Source organism: Eptatretus burgeri, chromosome 14 (genome assembly GCF_056783735.1).
Source record: "Eptatretus burgeri isolate ZD-2024b chromosome 14, Ebu_testis_v1, whole genome shotgun sequence".
Classification (NCBI taxonomy): domain Eukaryota; kingdom Metazoa; phylum Chordata; class Myxini; order Myxiniformes; family Myxinidae; genus Eptatretus; species Eptatretus burgeri.
The window spans coordinates 61,811,038-61,827,679 of NC_140974.1; the positions used below are offsets into that span (position 1 = coordinate 61,811,038).

At 47.6% G+C, this 16,642-nt stretch overlaps 1 protein-coding gene across 6 annotated transcripts in view; it reads left to right on the forward strand.

Annotated features, from left to right (window-relative positions):
- Positions 1-16,642, forward strand: part of LOC147013371 (pre-B-cell leukemia transcription factor 1-like) — an 80,127-nt gene that overhangs the window by 23,449 nt on the left and 40,036 nt on the right. Inside the window, exon 1 of one of the 6 annotated variants that reach the window (XM_085855136.1) lies at positions 10,840-10,873. The exons of 4 other annotated variants lie outside the window; for them this stretch is intronic. In XM_085855136.1, coding sequence (XP_085711262.1) covers positions 10,855-10,873 — 19 coding nt within the window. In that variant the 5' untranslated portion in view covers positions 10,840-10,854. Of the gene's footprint in view, positions 1-10,839; positions 10,874-11,211; positions 11,270-16,642 lie in introns of those variants that run through there. One more of the 6 variants, XM_085855135.1, reaches the window with a different exon arrangement.

The following is a 16,642-nucleotide window of genomic DNA, read 5'->3' on the forward strand; positions in this document are numbered from 1 at the left end:
TGCACTCTACCGAGTGCTCCCCCTCTCGTTCAAAAATGTATTGGTCCCGATATGTTCTCGTTGATCAGGCATAACATGGTGGAGCTATGCGCTCTACCGAGTGCCCTTCTAGTTTTAAGTTGATTTCCCTCATCCAATTTTCTGGAAAATTCTTGAAATGGTTTCATGTGCATTTGCTTTCTGCACTTCACATCCTGCAAAGAAAGTGGGGAAGTGGGGAAATATCCGGTCATGAGCATGACGTGGATGAAATTTCTGCGAGTCAGACTTTGCTGCATCGCTGGAAGAGAATGTTAAGGCGGGGTGGGGGGGGTGGGAGCTCAGATGCTCGTTGTACAAACTGTTCGCTTATTATGTTTGGACACAACGTATATGACAAAAGTGAACTCGTGTTGCTGCACACTCACATCCCACTTTTGTCCATCCGATCAGGGTGAGTCTCATGCTGTGCTGATTGGCATTGATCTGGCTTCACCTCCCTCCTGACGTCGATGAACTCTGCATGCCCGTCAATCTTGCCAATGTCTAAATGTTCAACATGCCGATCAACAAACTTCCGAAAACAGTCATCTGACTTGTGTGTGTTTTTAATCACTGTGTGGTCCATTGACACTCGATGGTCAAACACACGAACACGTCTGCCAAACTTAGTGGGGGTATGTTCCTGAGACTGGGCACCCATGCCACACTTCTCCCATTTAAGTCTCATATATATATATATATATATATATATATATATATATATATATATATATATATATATATATATATATATATATATATATATATATATATATATATTGTTACAAATTTGGGAATTCGATTGCACACAACATCTAGGTTCCTTTAGTCAGTAATGTCGATAAGTGCTTGTTCCCTAGATAGTTCACCTTTCATTGTTTAATGGGCAGAAATCGATTAAGTGCGCTGTGCGATTCAATTTCATAGTTAGGGAGTGATCATAACCCAATGGAGATGCCCCTCCCCCTCTTCTGCAAAGAGGAAGAAGAGCCCTCCCGTCCCGTGATTCATGACGTCAACAACTCCCTCCCACCCGTGGTTGAGCGGGGGATGAAGCACGAGGACATGAGTCACACCTGGAGTGGGGGAGGGGGCCGATAAGAATAAAGAAGAGATCCTCTGCTTTGTTCGGGTTGGCTTTCAGTAGAGCTTCGGCTTCTGCTTTGGCTTGGGTTAGGGAGGAGGGAGGCTTTGTGAAGGCTTTCTGCTTTGGTTGTTCAGCAGGCCTTTGGATCCTGCTTGGTTCGAGTGGGTTGGTGGCTCAGGGAGCTTCGGCCTCAGTTTGGCTCGGGTGGAGACTTTTTGGAGAGCTGCTTTGTTTGGAAGAGAGTTGAGCCGGTTGCTCGGCTTGAGCTGCTGGTAGTGGTTCTTCTTCTTCTTGGTTCGTGGAGCTCTTTGTTCTCCGTTTTGGTTCCCGGCTTGGTGCGACTCATCGACCTCTTCTTGGAGGTGGTTCCTCGGGGAAGCAGCGCATCGACGGGAAGGATCAGCGCCTCATCTCACCAGCACGTGTTGAGAAGCGCGGGAGGATTCGCTGGAGCTCGGGAAGGATCGCGGCTCACGGCGATTGGGTCCAGCTCGCGCTCTCTGGAGCCCGGATCCGAACAACTTGAAGAACACACGAGGTGGAGAGGTTCGAGATAGGTCCTGGGTTTCAGCTCACCTATTCTCCGAGCTGGAGCCCGTTATTAAAGGCCTCAGCCACCATTTCTTGGGTGTGTGTGTGTGTGCGTACGTGTGTCCGTGGGTCCGTCTAATAAGTAGGAAATTGTTAAGTGCTTTGTGTGCTGTAAATGTTTGCATTGCATTTCGTATAGTCAGTATAGTTCTGCTCTTACGTGCTTTCCTAGTTCCCCATTATTATTAATAAATACCCCAATTGTTGAATGTTTTCAGCTCGTCGCGTCGATTCTTTCATTGACTGAGCATTTCGTGTATTGGGAGTTAGAAAGCCGTTGGTTTGCCGTAAAAAGGGGACATTTGGACCGACGGTTCTCGGCAATTAAGCCGCACGGGACTGGCTCACCTCAGCGGCTTGTTCCGTACGAGTTCCGTCGAGGGTGGAATACCCCGGTAGTTGGATCACGTGGGTATTTAGGTAAATTGAAGCTTGGAAATCGACCCTACCCCACGTGGTCTGCCCATTGGCGTATTTCGGTTCTTGTACAAGGACCCGTCGACTCGGACTTATCCGGGCGGTGATCTATGTTCCGGGCGATCGGTCGGGCCGATTCGACTTGCGGCTCCTTCAGAGCGGTCGGTTCGCGGCCGACGCACCGGCACCGTAACAATATATATATATATATATATATATATATATATATATATATATATATATATATATATATATTTCTATACATACATATATATACATACATATATATATACATACATATATATATATATACATACATATATATACATACATATATATCTTCCTCTTTCGGCTTGCTCCCGTTAGGGGTCGCCACAGCGGACCAACTGTCTCCATTTCGCTCTATCCTCCACATCTTCCATTGACACTCCAACCACCCGCATGTCCGCCCTCACCGCATCCATGAACCTCTTTTTTGGCCTTCCTCTTCTCCGCCTGCCTGGCGGCTCCATCTTCAACATCCTTCTCCCGATATACTCCGTTTCCCTCCTGTGCACATGTCCAAACCATCTCAATCTCGCCTCTCTCACTTTGTTTCCAAACCGTCCTACCTGCGCTGTCCCTCTAATACACTCATTTCTTATCCTATCCATCCTCGTCACTCCCAACGAGAATCGCAGCATCTTTAACTCTGCCACCTCCAGTTCTGCTTCCTGTCTTTTTGTTAGCGCCACCGCCTCCAAACCATACAACATAGCTGGTCTCACTACCCTCTTGTATACTTTCCCCTTCACTCTTGCAGCTACCCTTCTGTCACAAATCACTCCTGCAACTCTTCTCCACCCACTCCATCCTGCCTGCACTCTCTTTTTCACTTCTCTCCCACACTCTCCGTTACTTTGGACAGTTGATCCCAAGTATTTAAACCAATCCACCTTCCCCACCTCAACTCCTTGCAACTGCACCATACCACCACCCTCCCTCTCATTTACGCACATGTACTCCGTCTTACTCCTACTGACTAACATTCCCCTTCTCTCCAGTGCGTACCTCCACCTCTCAAGGCTCGATTCAGCCTGCTCCCTACTCTCCCTACAGATCATGATGTCATCCGCGAACATCATGGTCCATGGAGACTCCAGTCTGATCTCGTCCGTCAACCTGTCCATCACCATTGCAAACAGGAAAGGGCTCAGAGTCGATCCTTGGTGCAATCCCACTTTAACCTTAAACCGGTCCGTCATTCCTACCGCACACCTCACCGCTGTCACACTGTCCTCATACATATCCTGCACGATCCTCACATACTTCTCCACCACTCCCGACTTCCTCATACAATACCACAACTCCTCTCTTGGCACCCTATCATAAGCTTTCTCTAAATCCACAAACACACAATGTAACTCTTTCTAGCCTTCCCTATACTTCTCCATCAACATTTTCAAAGCAAACATCGCATCAGTGGTGCTCTTTCCTGGCATAAACCCATATTGCTGCTCACAGATCATCACCTCTCCTCTCAACCGAGCTTCCACTACTCTTTCCCACAACTTCATGGTGTGGCTTAACAACTTTATCCCTCTGTAATTTCCATAGCTCTGCACATCACCCTTATTCTTGAAAATCGGAACCAGCACACTTAATCTCCACTCCTCCGGCATCCTCTCACTTTCCAAGACTTTATTAAACAATCTGGTTAACAACCCCACTGCCATCTCTCCTAAGCACTTCCATGCCTCCACTGGTATACCATCTGGGCCAACCGCCTTTCCACTTTTCATCTTCTTCATAGCAGTCCTCACTTCATCCTTACTGATCCACCCCACTTCCAGATTCACTATCTCCACCTCTTCCACAGAACTCCTCCTAAAAATATATATATATATATATATATATATATATATATATATATATATATATATATATATTGTTACGGATCTGGAAACCATATGCATTCAGACATACAGATGCCCCAAGAGTCAGTTATTCCGTTAAGTACATGTGAGACAGGGCCCTTCTTTTGTCTCGTGGGAGAATCAAGGTGTGCGTTGCGATGTCCTTTTAGGTGGGTTATTACATCTAACGACCATCCAACAAACCATCCAACAAACCATCCAACAAACCATCCAACAAACCATCCAACAAACCATCCAACAAATAATCCAACGAACCCTCCAACGATCATCCAACAAACATCCAACAACCAACCACGGTACCTTCCAACGCTTGCAACCCTCGCCTCGCTGGCCACAGCATACGGGGCAAAAATGTCCAGTCCGCAGTTCCTATTCGGCTTCTCCAAACGCTCCAATTCTTTCTTGTGAAGTCCACACGCGTGGAGTGGGCGGGCCTCGCCGGTGCCTGGTCGAGGCCCCGCCGAGAAGGGGGCGGACCCATGGGAGCCCCGTCCAATCGGGGCGGACGGTGACGTCTGTTTCACCGAGCCCCGCCCCGTTCGGGGAGGTCCATAAAAATACGACGTGATCCTCAGTGCAAGAGGAGTTCTGTGGAGAGGAGTCTCAAGAGTGGAACTTTTTTAGGAGTTCTGTGGAGAGGAGTCTCAAGAGTGAGAGTTTTTTGGAGGAGTTGAGTTGGTTGGTGTGCGTCATGTGGTTTGAGCTGGAGTCTGCAGCGTTCGAGTGGAGTTCTGCATTTGGCTGGCATTCGATGGAGTTTTCCTGGGTCCCGTCCGCGACCCTGATCTCCGCCCTGGGACTCCGACTGCTCCGCTCGGGTTCCTCCACGGGCACGACCCCCACGCATGTGACTGGGCTGAGCCGCACGACCATTAGCAGGTGCTGCACCGCGGCGCACCCCCTCTCTTCAGCGTGCAGGTACCCGAGCGAACTGCGACCCCCAGCTCGTCTCTCCCTCTCTGGCTGTGGGGGTCTTTTAATAAATCATTTGAGTGTGCATCTGAGTGTGTGGGCCTGGCTTGTAAGTAGAAACTGTATAAGTGTTTTTGAACATTGTAAATTCTTGCTTGTATATTCCGCGATAAGTCTTGCTCTGTCTCTTATTGTAATTAAATTACTGTAGAAATGTTCCCAGTTTGTTTCCGTCCTTTCTTTCATTGGTCCAGCATGGTTCGGATCTGAGTTTTAGCCGGGTTTTTATACCCGATAATCGGTTCATCCTCGCCGGCACGGCTTTTGCAGTTCCGCTCGACTGCACCCGAACCGGAGTGGAAGTTGGAACTCCACCGCAGTCGGTAGAGTGACCCGGTTCGAGCAAGACGTGCCGAGGGCGTGGTTCCCTGGTAGTCGAAATCGCGTAGTTAATTTAGTAAATTGGTTCTAGACAAAAAGACCCTATGCTCTGCGGTTGAGATATTGGCGTCCACGGTCGGTCAGCGACCCGCCGGCTCACGGAGTTATCCGAAAGCGACGGCCTACAATTCCAAAGAGTCTGGTGGGAGACGACGTAGCCTCCCCCACCTCGTGGTCGTTCTCGCCTTCGACCCCCAACCCTCAACAATAGATATATGAATGTGTGTATATATATACATATATATATATATGTGTATATATATATATATATATATATATATATATATATATATATATATATACAAGAATATACAGTATATGTTGCATAAGAGTGGGGGGGGGGGTTGGGATTACACATTTTTAAAGAGGAAGAAAGCGCTTCCAACCAAAGTAAAAAGCTCGATCGACTCCGCTAATTTGAGCAAAAAAGCAACAGCAGACCTGGTCTCAGGCAACGTTTCGCCAGCTTCGCAGCCGGCTTCATCAGGCACAATAGACTTCAAAGGGCAGAGAAGCTCCTTATTAGCCAACGGCCATCCATATCTAGTGCCCAACTGTGTCTGTGGACGTCCTCCTGCAGTTGGGTTACTTTTTCTTCGGAGGTTGGTGGCAGGATTTTCACTCCGGCCACCATAAAACCCTTCGTTCCAAAAAACACACGAAAAGCATTTAAAAAATCTGAAAACCCACTCCGTGGGAGTACCTCCTGTGCAGCTCCCCTCCACAGGGCATCTCACCAGATGACGGGATTGGGGCAAAGCCTTTTGGACCCCCAATCTTTGATGATAGGAGCGAAACCATGGGGTAACCTTCCCGGGTCAGATTGCGGTAGTGTGTGTCGGGGTGGTGCTGAGGTGTCATCCACCAGACGGCGGTCTCCTTGGGTTAATCTGGGGCGGTCCCTTCGGGTGGGTGCCTGGAATGTCCTATCCCGAAGACAGGATGATCACCTGTCTCTGTTATCATCTGAGCTCAAGCGTTTGGACATCGGTATTGCAGTACTCTTTGAGGTTCGGAGACCGGATTGCGGAGAGATCATGACTGGTGGTTACACCTACTATTGGTGTGGTCGCTCTGATGGTTACCATGCCCAAGGGGTTGCTGTGGCTGTGTCTAATAAGCTGACTCCAATGATAATTGAGGTAACACCGGTCAACAAGCGTGTTATGAGAATAAGGATTCGTCACTCCTTGGGTGTCATTTCCCTGGTCGCTGATTATGCTCTGACCGAGGCGAGTGATCTCACCGTGAAGGACGCATTCTATGCCATGCTCGAGTCTGTGGTTGATCATTGCCCCAGGTGAGATACTCTTCTCGTCTTGGGGGACTTCAATTGCCTCGACTGGAAATGATCGGGATGTTTATGAGACATGTGTTGGTCCCCATGGGTCTGGAACTGTGAACCAGAATCACACAAAGTTCCTTGACTTTGCAAGAAGTCATGGACTTATGGTGGCTGGTTCATGGTTTCAGCGCCCACAGGCTCATCGTTGGACTTGGTATTCCAACGCTGACAGTGTGGCAAAGGAGATTGACCATGTGCTTGTTGATGGTCGCTGGAGGATGATCCAGAACTGCAGGGTCTACCGGAGTGCTCAGTTCTTAAATACTGACCACAGGCTTGTTGTAGCAACTCTGAAGTTGCGGTTTAAATCCAGGAGAATGGTACCATCCCAGGCTAGGCTGGGTGTTGGCAAGCTCAAGGATGAGAGGGTAGCTGAGGAATTTGCGAACAGGTGGAGTGGAGATTTGGGGGGTCTGGGTGCTTTTGGGGATCCTGAAGAGTTGTGGAGTGCCTTCAAGACCACCGTCCTTATGTTGCCAGAAGATGTCTTGGAACTCACCGTCGGGCGAAGAAGAATTTTATCTCGGAAGGGACACTGGATACCATTCGCCAGAGTCACAGGGCCAGGGTAAATGGCAGAGCTGAGCTGTTCAAGGAGCTGAGACGTAAAACTGTACGTGCACTGAGGGTGGACAAGGAGTCCTATCTGCGAGGAATCTGTGAAGGGGTGGAGCATCACCTGTGGTCAAGTGATTCTTGTCTTGCTTACAGGGGAATTCGCGCATTGCATTCCTCCAAGCTTGTCCCTCGGTGTCCTGCAGTTTGAGCAGAGGGTGGTGGGCTCTTGACAGAGGAGTCCAAAGTGAAGGCCGGATGGGCCGGTTACTTTGAGTGCCTGTACCAGGTTGATCCACCAGCTGTCGAGTTGGATGTCAGGGGTGTTACTATCCCTATTGCTGACCCTCCAATCAGCTGTGGTCCACCTTCATTTGTGGAAACGCAGGCTGTGGTGAACCGGCTGAAATGGGGTGAAAAGCCTGGGATCTGTGGCCAATGGGCTGAACTTCTCAAGGCTGTTGGAAATGCTCTATTCGTGTCGTTGCATGCAGGTCTGTGCTCTGTCTGGAACACAGGCATCATCCCAACTGACTGGAAGAGGGGCCTTTTTATCCCTCTCTGGAAAGGGAAGGGTGATCGCCAAGACTGAAGCAACAACCGAGGGGTGACGCTGCTCTCAGTGCCAGGCAAGGTCATCTCGGATAATTCTTGATAGGGTCCGCCATCATCTGCTTGAGCACCAGCGTCCAAAGCAGTCATGATTTACACCAAAGAGGTCAACGATTGACTGTATCCTTGCTCTTCTGGTCCTCTTCGAACGCAGACGAGAGTTTTGGCAGAGGCTGCTTGCAGCCGATGTTGATCTCTGTAAAGTGTTTGATTCAGTGAATCAGGATGCCCTCTGGAGGATTCTTGGTCTTTTTGGGGTGCACCAAAACTGATCAATCTGATGTCTGAACTCGACTCTGGTATTGAGAGTGCTGTGAGTTGTGGTGGTACCATCTCTGACTTGTTTCCAGTTGTTACTGGAGTTCGTCAGGAGTGTGTACTGGCCCCCACACTTTTCAGCACTTGTATGGACTGGATTCTGGGAAGGATGTCAGAGAGATCAAGCTGCGGTGCATCGTTTGGGAATATCAAGATCTCTGACCTGATTTTGCAGATGATTCAGTCATCTATGCAGAGACTTTAGATATCCTTTTGGGGGCCCTCGATATGCTGAATGAGGAGTTGGAGCCGCTGGGATTACGGGTTTCCTGGGTCATAACTAAGATCCAGGCTTTCAATGACATCTTGGATGCTGCTATCTTGTCTGTACCTGTAGGTGGCGAGGATATTGAGTTCACGGAGAGATTTGCTTACCTTGGCAATGATATTCATGTCTCTACTGGCTGTGAGCTAGATGTCAACTGCCGGTACCTCTGCGGGAGGATGAAAGTCCGAGACTTCATGTCCTTGGTGCTTTCAGTCTTGCTCTACAGATGTGAGACTTTAACCCTGACCAGGGAACTGAGATGGAGACTTAATTCCTTTGGTACCAGGTTTCTTCGGAGAATGCTTGGCTCTCGCTGGTCAGACTTCGTGTCCAACGAGCAGTTGCTAAGAGAGACTCAAATGAGATTTGTTACCTGCATAGTCCGTGAGCATCATTTGCTGCTGTATGGACATGTCGCTCGTTTTCCTGACCCTGATCCTGCTCACCAGATTCTCTCAGAGAGGGAGCCTTGTGAGTGGAGGAGGCCAATGGGCCGACCACGTCCCTCGTGGTTGCAGCAGGTTGATCGGCATCTCAAGGAGATTGGGATGGGCCAGACATCTTCCTGGGGGATGGCCAGAAGGAGACCCCTGGAGTACCGGCGGAAAGTGGACGCAGCGATGCGCTGCCCTGGTGCATGCTCCCATTCTTGACCTGACATACATAGTTATTGCCCCCATCTCTCAATGATGAAGAATCACTTGAAAACATTTTTACACTCTCGTTTCCGACTCCGGATCTTCGTAAAAATTGAATCAATTGGTCCTTGTCACATGCCCATCCGGTCCACTAAGTTTCACCCGAATCCGTCCACAACATTTTGAGATATCATGTACGATCATTTTAAGCCCCATCTCTCAATGTTGAAGAATCACTGAAAAAAAATTATTGTATCCAGATTCAGATCTTCATCAAAATCGAATCGGTTTGGCCTTGTCACACACCCAAACTGTCCACAAAGTTTTGTCCGAATTTGTCTCTAACTTTTTGAGATATTGTGCTCTATCTCCTTTATAGCCCCATCACTATAATAATTCTCCTTTCTCGATCCAGATTCAGATCCTGACCAAATATGTGTGTTGCTGTCCTTGGCCGATCACCTATACACACAAAATAATTGCTTGAAAATTGTGGACAAAAATCGTTCAACAGACAGACAGACAACACAGACCAACATACGTGGCAAAATTATTTTGTCAAGTTAGAAACAGACTTTCTTATTTATATATTCGATTTTCCTGGTAACATTTGCCAAGTCTGGAGTTTGTTTTTATCAATGCAAGGGATTTGTTTTTGTGGTGCATCCTTTTCGTAGGTTGCATTTTGATTCCCAGTTGTCTCGAAGGCGTTAAGAGTCAACGGTAAAGTGTGGACCGACGTCGTATTTAGACCTCACTAGTTGTGGCAGAAAGATTACCCTCTCTCTGAAGGTTACTGGTGAACCAGCTGGGTTTTTACTGACTAATAGAACGTGGTAATTTAACCTGAAACATCTGGTTTCCCCACCACTATACAGTACACCATAATGCGGGAAATATGAAGAACATTTATATTGTAAGGATAGACGTTTGTTTTTGCCAGTTCCTCAGATTTCCAATGTCTACTCCGTGTTCTGGAGGATTGCTTTTACGAGATCCCCGCTGAGCACGGATGGTTAGCAGAATAGCTAAAATGGCTGCACCACCCTCACAATGGATGTCACTGCCGTGCCGTTTGTATGTTTTTTTTAAGCTCGTGTTTATTTGCAGTTTTGAGATGCTTTATAAGGTCAAGAAGGAGAAGACAACAGTTAAGGGTTGTTTTCAGCTTCTTTATTTCCACCCTCCCTGCTGTATAATAGTTTTGCGATGATGTAAGGACAATCCTTAGTTCTCTTTTCCCTCGTTGCTTGTTTTCGCTTGAAGGAGATTAGCCGGCCTTGAAGCAACACTTGGCAGGCCTTGTGGGTGTGTGCTGTTGTTTGCAAAGCACCGGTTCACCAGGCTGTTGGTTCGTGCATGTGAGTCCTCGCACTGGAAACTCGGTGAAACCTTTGGGACGTTTTGGACAATTTGTTTCCTCTTTTATTTTATCTCTATTTTATTTGCTTATCAAGGCAATGAAAGCACAGATAAAGGCCACTTGACCCAATTTCCCTGACCCATATCGACTTCCTCACACTCCTACCCTCTGTAGGTCATGCTAAGTCCACAAAGTTAACCAGGGGGAACTTTGTCAACATCCTAGATTTGGTGGAACAGTCTTCCTTACATCCCCTTTTATGGGATTGTGTCGTCCAAGGTGCAGCACTCTCCGCTGAACCGAGTCCGAACGGTGGATTTGTTTTATAGTCCAACTTCATTGAGAGCATTCCCCAAAATTAGATGCCAGGATGGCCAGGATCCTACCGAGTGAGCCATTCCTTTATTCCTTCCTTTTTCTCATTTCCTTTTGTTCCTTCATACCCTAATTCTTTCTTGCTGATGTCTGCCTTTCTCCTTTTGCATGCTCTGTACCTTCTCCCACCAATAGCTTTGTGCTTTTGAGCCTTGGCAGACTGCCCTTGGTCAAAAATTCCTTGGATTCTGTTCTGCCATCAGCTACAGGCCCGGGCCTTGTCACAACAGTTCCACTTTTCGGCTTGTTGTTCATGGCGTGTTGCGTTTGAGTTCCGATCCTGCTTCACTTTCAAGCCTTGTTTGTTTTTCAATCTCATGTCTGCCTGTTTACAAATCTTCAACGGTGTTTGTAATGATCAATCCTGATGTTTAGCTCTTTTGTGAATCCTGTCTCCAGAAGCAAAAGTGGTATACTTGCTTCAATCATCTCTCATTACCGTGTCTTCCACTTTATTTTTTTGCCTCTCCTCTCACCCCTGTGCTTTGCAAATCCATTCTCTTTACTATTTGCCCCCCACTTACCCATTTCACTCAATCTACTTGATTATCGGTTTTATGCTGCACTTCGTTTTTTTACTTCGCTACGTCCTGGTTCAAGCATTTTACATTAAATGGAGTGTGTGTGTGTGTGTGTGTGTGTGTGTGTGTGTGTGTGTGTGTGTGTGTGTGTGTGTGTGTGTGTGTGTGTGTGTGTGTGTGTGTGTGTGTGTGTGTGTGTGTGTGTGTGTGTGCGCGCGCGCTTGATGAAGTGGATTGTGCTTGCAGCTAAATGAGTGATCAGAATGAGCTCTTTATTTAAGTTTGAAGGTATTCTATTTTTAATGTGAAAAGGTCAAAAGTTTTATCCTATATTAAAAAAAAAGTTATAAAATGAAACTTGCTTACATTCTATTTGGTTGTGAGGCAACGCTAAGAGGCAGAGTTTACGATTCTGAGTCGAAGACAAACATTAAGGAGAGGAAATGCAACTTCTACACCAAAGTGGAAACAAACAGTCATTGTCTTATTCTTGTACATAGATGCTCCCACGTTGCACACCGTGAATAACAGAGCCAATTCAAGTTATCATCATGCTAAAGTTGCACCTTTCCTTTTTGATACGTTCATTGAAGTTGGATTAGTAATGATTGTGTAATGGACTGCTTGAGAGATGGCAATTATGTGTCTGATCTGGGTTCAATTCCCGAACCAATGATAAATGCAGTTCAGTACCGGACAGAACAAGCCATTTTCTTCGTCTTCAACAGATGATGTCATAAAGAAAGCATGCCTTACTGGGTCGACAAAACGCCGATGTGAAGCACATAATGAGCATACCATGCTGCAGGCTGTTACAACTGCAAATTCAAGTGGAGTTCATGATTTTCTGTTGCCAAAATAATTTGAGGATTTTTTTTGTTTTGCAATAATGTCCCCTTCCACACACCCCTGCCAATTCATTTCGTACGAGACATCTCATTGTCTTATATTGTTGTTGTGGAGTTGTGTTTGAAAATTTCAGAAAATAGCTTAAACTCACCCTCCTCACTTTCGAAAAATTATTGTTGCTATGACATTCCTCAGTCTGAGAAACCCTCATGGAAATATTACCTTCATGTCTACATCAAACAATTTTCAAGTTTACTTCACACAGACATAAACAGGCAAACCTTTATAATAAGTACAGGTTATCTACTACTTTCTCTCCAGACTTTTAATCGGCATTACTAAAGAGCTAATCTGTAACCCACATATCACACCGATGTGGGGCTGACGTTGACAATAGATTGGCAAAGGTAGGAACGGTTGCAAGCGGATTTCTAACATCGGTATAACACTGGCAATATGGTGTAAATGCCATCCAACGTTGGCCAACATTGGTCCGTGGACAAACTTCCATTGGTCCAACATCAGTGTGCTATCTGGGAACTGTTTGTACACACCACGATCACTTGTCGCATAGAAAGGTCAGTGTAACATTAGGAAAAAATTTTGGCGGAAATGGCTCAGACTAGGATGATCAGACAAATGCAGATCTCCTGCCATTGGCCCTTTCATTGATTGAAGGGCTGCACTTGTAGTTCCCCGAAGACACTGAAATCGTCATTGACTCCTCGCATGAAGATGGCCATTTGGGCCGTATCCGTTTTATCAATGCATTCGTCAAAAGCTATGGAAAAAGTGCTGAACTCTTCTGCCTCCTTACCCAATGATGTACAAATGCCATTTGCAATTTTGACAATTCTCCTCGCCACGGTGTGGCGCTAGAGATTAAGACGCAACTTTCAAAATGACTCAGAATGCTCGGCGCACATGCGCAGAAACCCCAGGAGATGTGGTGCTGCACGTTTTAGTTCATTGTATCATAAAGTATTGTTATGGACTCAGGGTTTGAAGTTCACCCACGAGGGGAAGCCCTTGGGTTCCTTCCAAATGCCCGGTCCTGTAGGCCGACGTGCTGTAGAAAACTCCGCGGTCCGGCGGGTTGCGAAGCAACCCCAATGTCAATTAACTTCGTCAACTCTAACAGGGTTATCCGTCTCACACCGTTTACCTGGGAGCTGACAAAATTAACCGAGTTTTGTGGCCTTGGCACACACTCGGATTACTGCCAAGCAATACAGTGAGTGTTCGCTGGCTAACGAGAGCAAATCACGTAGTGTACAACTTTCCGTCTAACTATGCTGGTACACTGTGTTGCACCAATGAAGGAAAAGACAACCGAGACAGATTTAAAAGAACAACCAACAACTATTTATTTACACACACACACACACACACACACACACACACACACACACACACACACCAGAAATGGTGAAAAGCACATTATTTACAGCTCTTTATTCACCAAGCAATCATTCAAGCAAGTATTTACAAGCAAAAGGCACAAAAGAGTAGACTGAGTCCTAACACTTATTCCCCTGACACAGGAAATCCCACTGTCCCTGAGGGAGCCTTTAACGCAGGCCTCACCCCGCCCCTCGTACGTGAAAGATGCGGAAAGCGCCCCCAGTACCTCCCTATGCGCAGAAAATGTCCTTTGCGCTGGATGTACTGTTCGCATGTGAGAAGCCCCGTCCCACAGGCAAACGTGGAAGTGCAGGGAAGGAAGAATGTGGGAAAATAATTTGGTGCCAGTCCGGAGGATTAATTGTTGACATTGTGCGACGGGTGGTTGGTGGTAAGTAATAAAATATTGAGTGGATTTCAGTGTTGAGGAAGACAGATGCACCAAATGAGGAGAATAAACCTGCAGGGTTGAAAGAAAGACTGACTAATTTAATGAATTGACTGATGGTGGATTGAAGCAAGGATTGAAAGTAGCGGGGGGGGGGGGGGGCAAAGGTCTACCGACACATAAACTAATGAAATAACTCACCCTCTAGTCTCCTATGTGTCCGTGTATGCTCTTCCCTGGAGTACATTTCCAAAAACGTCACAGTATATTGTGCATGCAAGATAAGGATTGTTACTTAGAATGGCTCATAAAAGTTTTTCGAAAGGAAGCTGAAAGTACTTTCTGAGAGAAAGGGCTGTGCCTCTGCACAACAAAAGAGTTGAAGAAATTTTTCATTTCGCTGAATGGGCAGCTACTCGTACTGCAAACTCCCGACCATGTGGGCTGGTGCAAGGCCCGCATGGACGGTCGTTTGTCACACAAACCCCTGACGGATCAGTACCAGTGAATGGACTATGTATCTGGATTAGGTGCTTCTGAACACCGATGGGAAGGAAATATCTGGGGCTTATGTATATATATAGGTCAAAGGGCGGAGGAGCTCCTTGTGAGCCAACGGCCATCCATATCTAGTGCCCAACTGTGTCTGCGGACGTCCTCCTGCAGTTGGGTTACTTCTTATTAGGAGGTTGGTGGCAGGATTTGCACTCCAGCCACCGTAAAACGCTTCATTCCGCAAAACGCAAAAACGCAAAAAAATCTGAAAACCCACTCCGTGGGAGTACCTCCTGTGCAGCTTCCCTTCGCAGGGCAGCTCACCGGATGATGGGATTGGGGCAAAGCCTTCGGGACCCCCAATCTTTGATAGGAGGGAAACCACGGGGTAACATCCCTGGGTCAGATTGCGGGAGAGTGTGTCGGAGTGGTGCTGAGGTGTCGTCCACCAGACGGTGGTCTCCTTGGGTTAACCTGAGGCGGTCCCTTCGGGTGGGTGCCTGGAATGTCCTATCCCCAAGAGAGGATGATCACCTGTCTCTGTTATCATCTGAGCTCAAGCGTTTGGACATCGGGATTGCAGCTCTCTCTGAGGTTCGGAGACCGGATTGCGGCGAGATAATGGTGGGTGGTTACACCTACTATTGGTCTGGTCGCTCTGATGGTTACCATACCCAAGGAGTTGCTGTAGCTGTGTCCAATAAGCTGACCCCAATGATAATTGAGGTAACACCGGTCAACGAGCGTATTATGAGATTAAGGATTCGTCACTCCTTAGGTGTCATTTCATTGGTCTCTATTTATGCTCCGACTGAGGCGAGTGATCTTACCGTGAAGGATGCATTCTACGCCACACTCGAGTCTGTGGTTGATCAGTGCCCCAGACGAGATACACTTCTAGTCTTGGGGGATTTCAATGCATCGACTGGAACTGATAGGGATGGTTATGAGGTGTGTGTTGGTCCCCATGGGTCAGGAACTATGAACCAGAATAGCACTAAGTTCCTTGACTTTGCAAGAAGTCATGGACTTAGGGTGGCTGATTCATGGTTTCAAGCGCCCGCATAGCTCATCGCTGGACTTGGTATTCCAACGCTGGCGGTGCGGCAAAGGAGATTGACCATGTCCTCATTGACGGTCGTTGGAGGATGATCCAGAACTGCAGGGTCTACCGGAGTGCTCAGTTCCTCAATACTGACCACAGGCTTGTTGTAGCAACTCTAAAGCTGCACCTTAAATCCTGGAGAATGGTACCATCCCAGCCTAGGCTGGATGTTGCCAAGCTCAGGGATTAGAGAGAGTAGCTGAGGAGTTTGCGAACAGGCTGAGTGGACACTTGGGGGTCTGGGTGCTTTGGGGGGTCCTGAAGAGTTGTGGAGCACCTTCAAGACCACCGTCCTTGATGTTGCCGGTGGATGCCTTGGAGTTCACCGCAGGGCAAAGAAGAATTTTGTCTCTCAAGGGACACTGGATACCATTGACCAGAGTCGCAGGGCCAGGCTGAATGGCAGAGCTGAGCTGTTCAGGGAGCTGAGGCGTAAAACTGTACGCACTGAGGGTGGACAAGGAGGCCTATGTGCGAGGAATCTGTGAGGGGGTAGAGCATCACCTGTGGACAGGTGATTCTCGTCCCGCTTACAGGGAATTCGCGCATTACATGTTCATCCAAGCCCATCCCTCGGAGCACTGCAGTTCGAGCAGAGAGTGGTAGGCTCTTGACAGAGGAGTCTGAAGTGAAGGCCCGCTGGGCCGGTTACTTTGGAGCGGTTGTACCAGGCTGATCCCCCAGCTGTCGAGTTGGACGTCAAGGGTGTTACAATCCCTGTTGCTGACCCTCGAATCAGCTGTGGTCCACCATTGCTTGTGGAAACACGGGCTGCGGTGAACCAGTTGAAACGGGGCAAAGCTCCAGGGATCTGTGGCATCCATGCTGAACTTCTCAAGGCTGGTGGAAATGCTGCACTCGCGTCGTTGCATGCAGTTTTGTGCTCTGCCTGGAACACAGGCATCATCCCAACTGACTGGAAGAGGGGCCTTGTTGTCCCTCTCTGGAAAGGAAGGGTGATCGCCAAGACTGCAACAACTACCGAGGGGTGACGCTGCTCTCAGTGCCGGGCAAGGTCTTT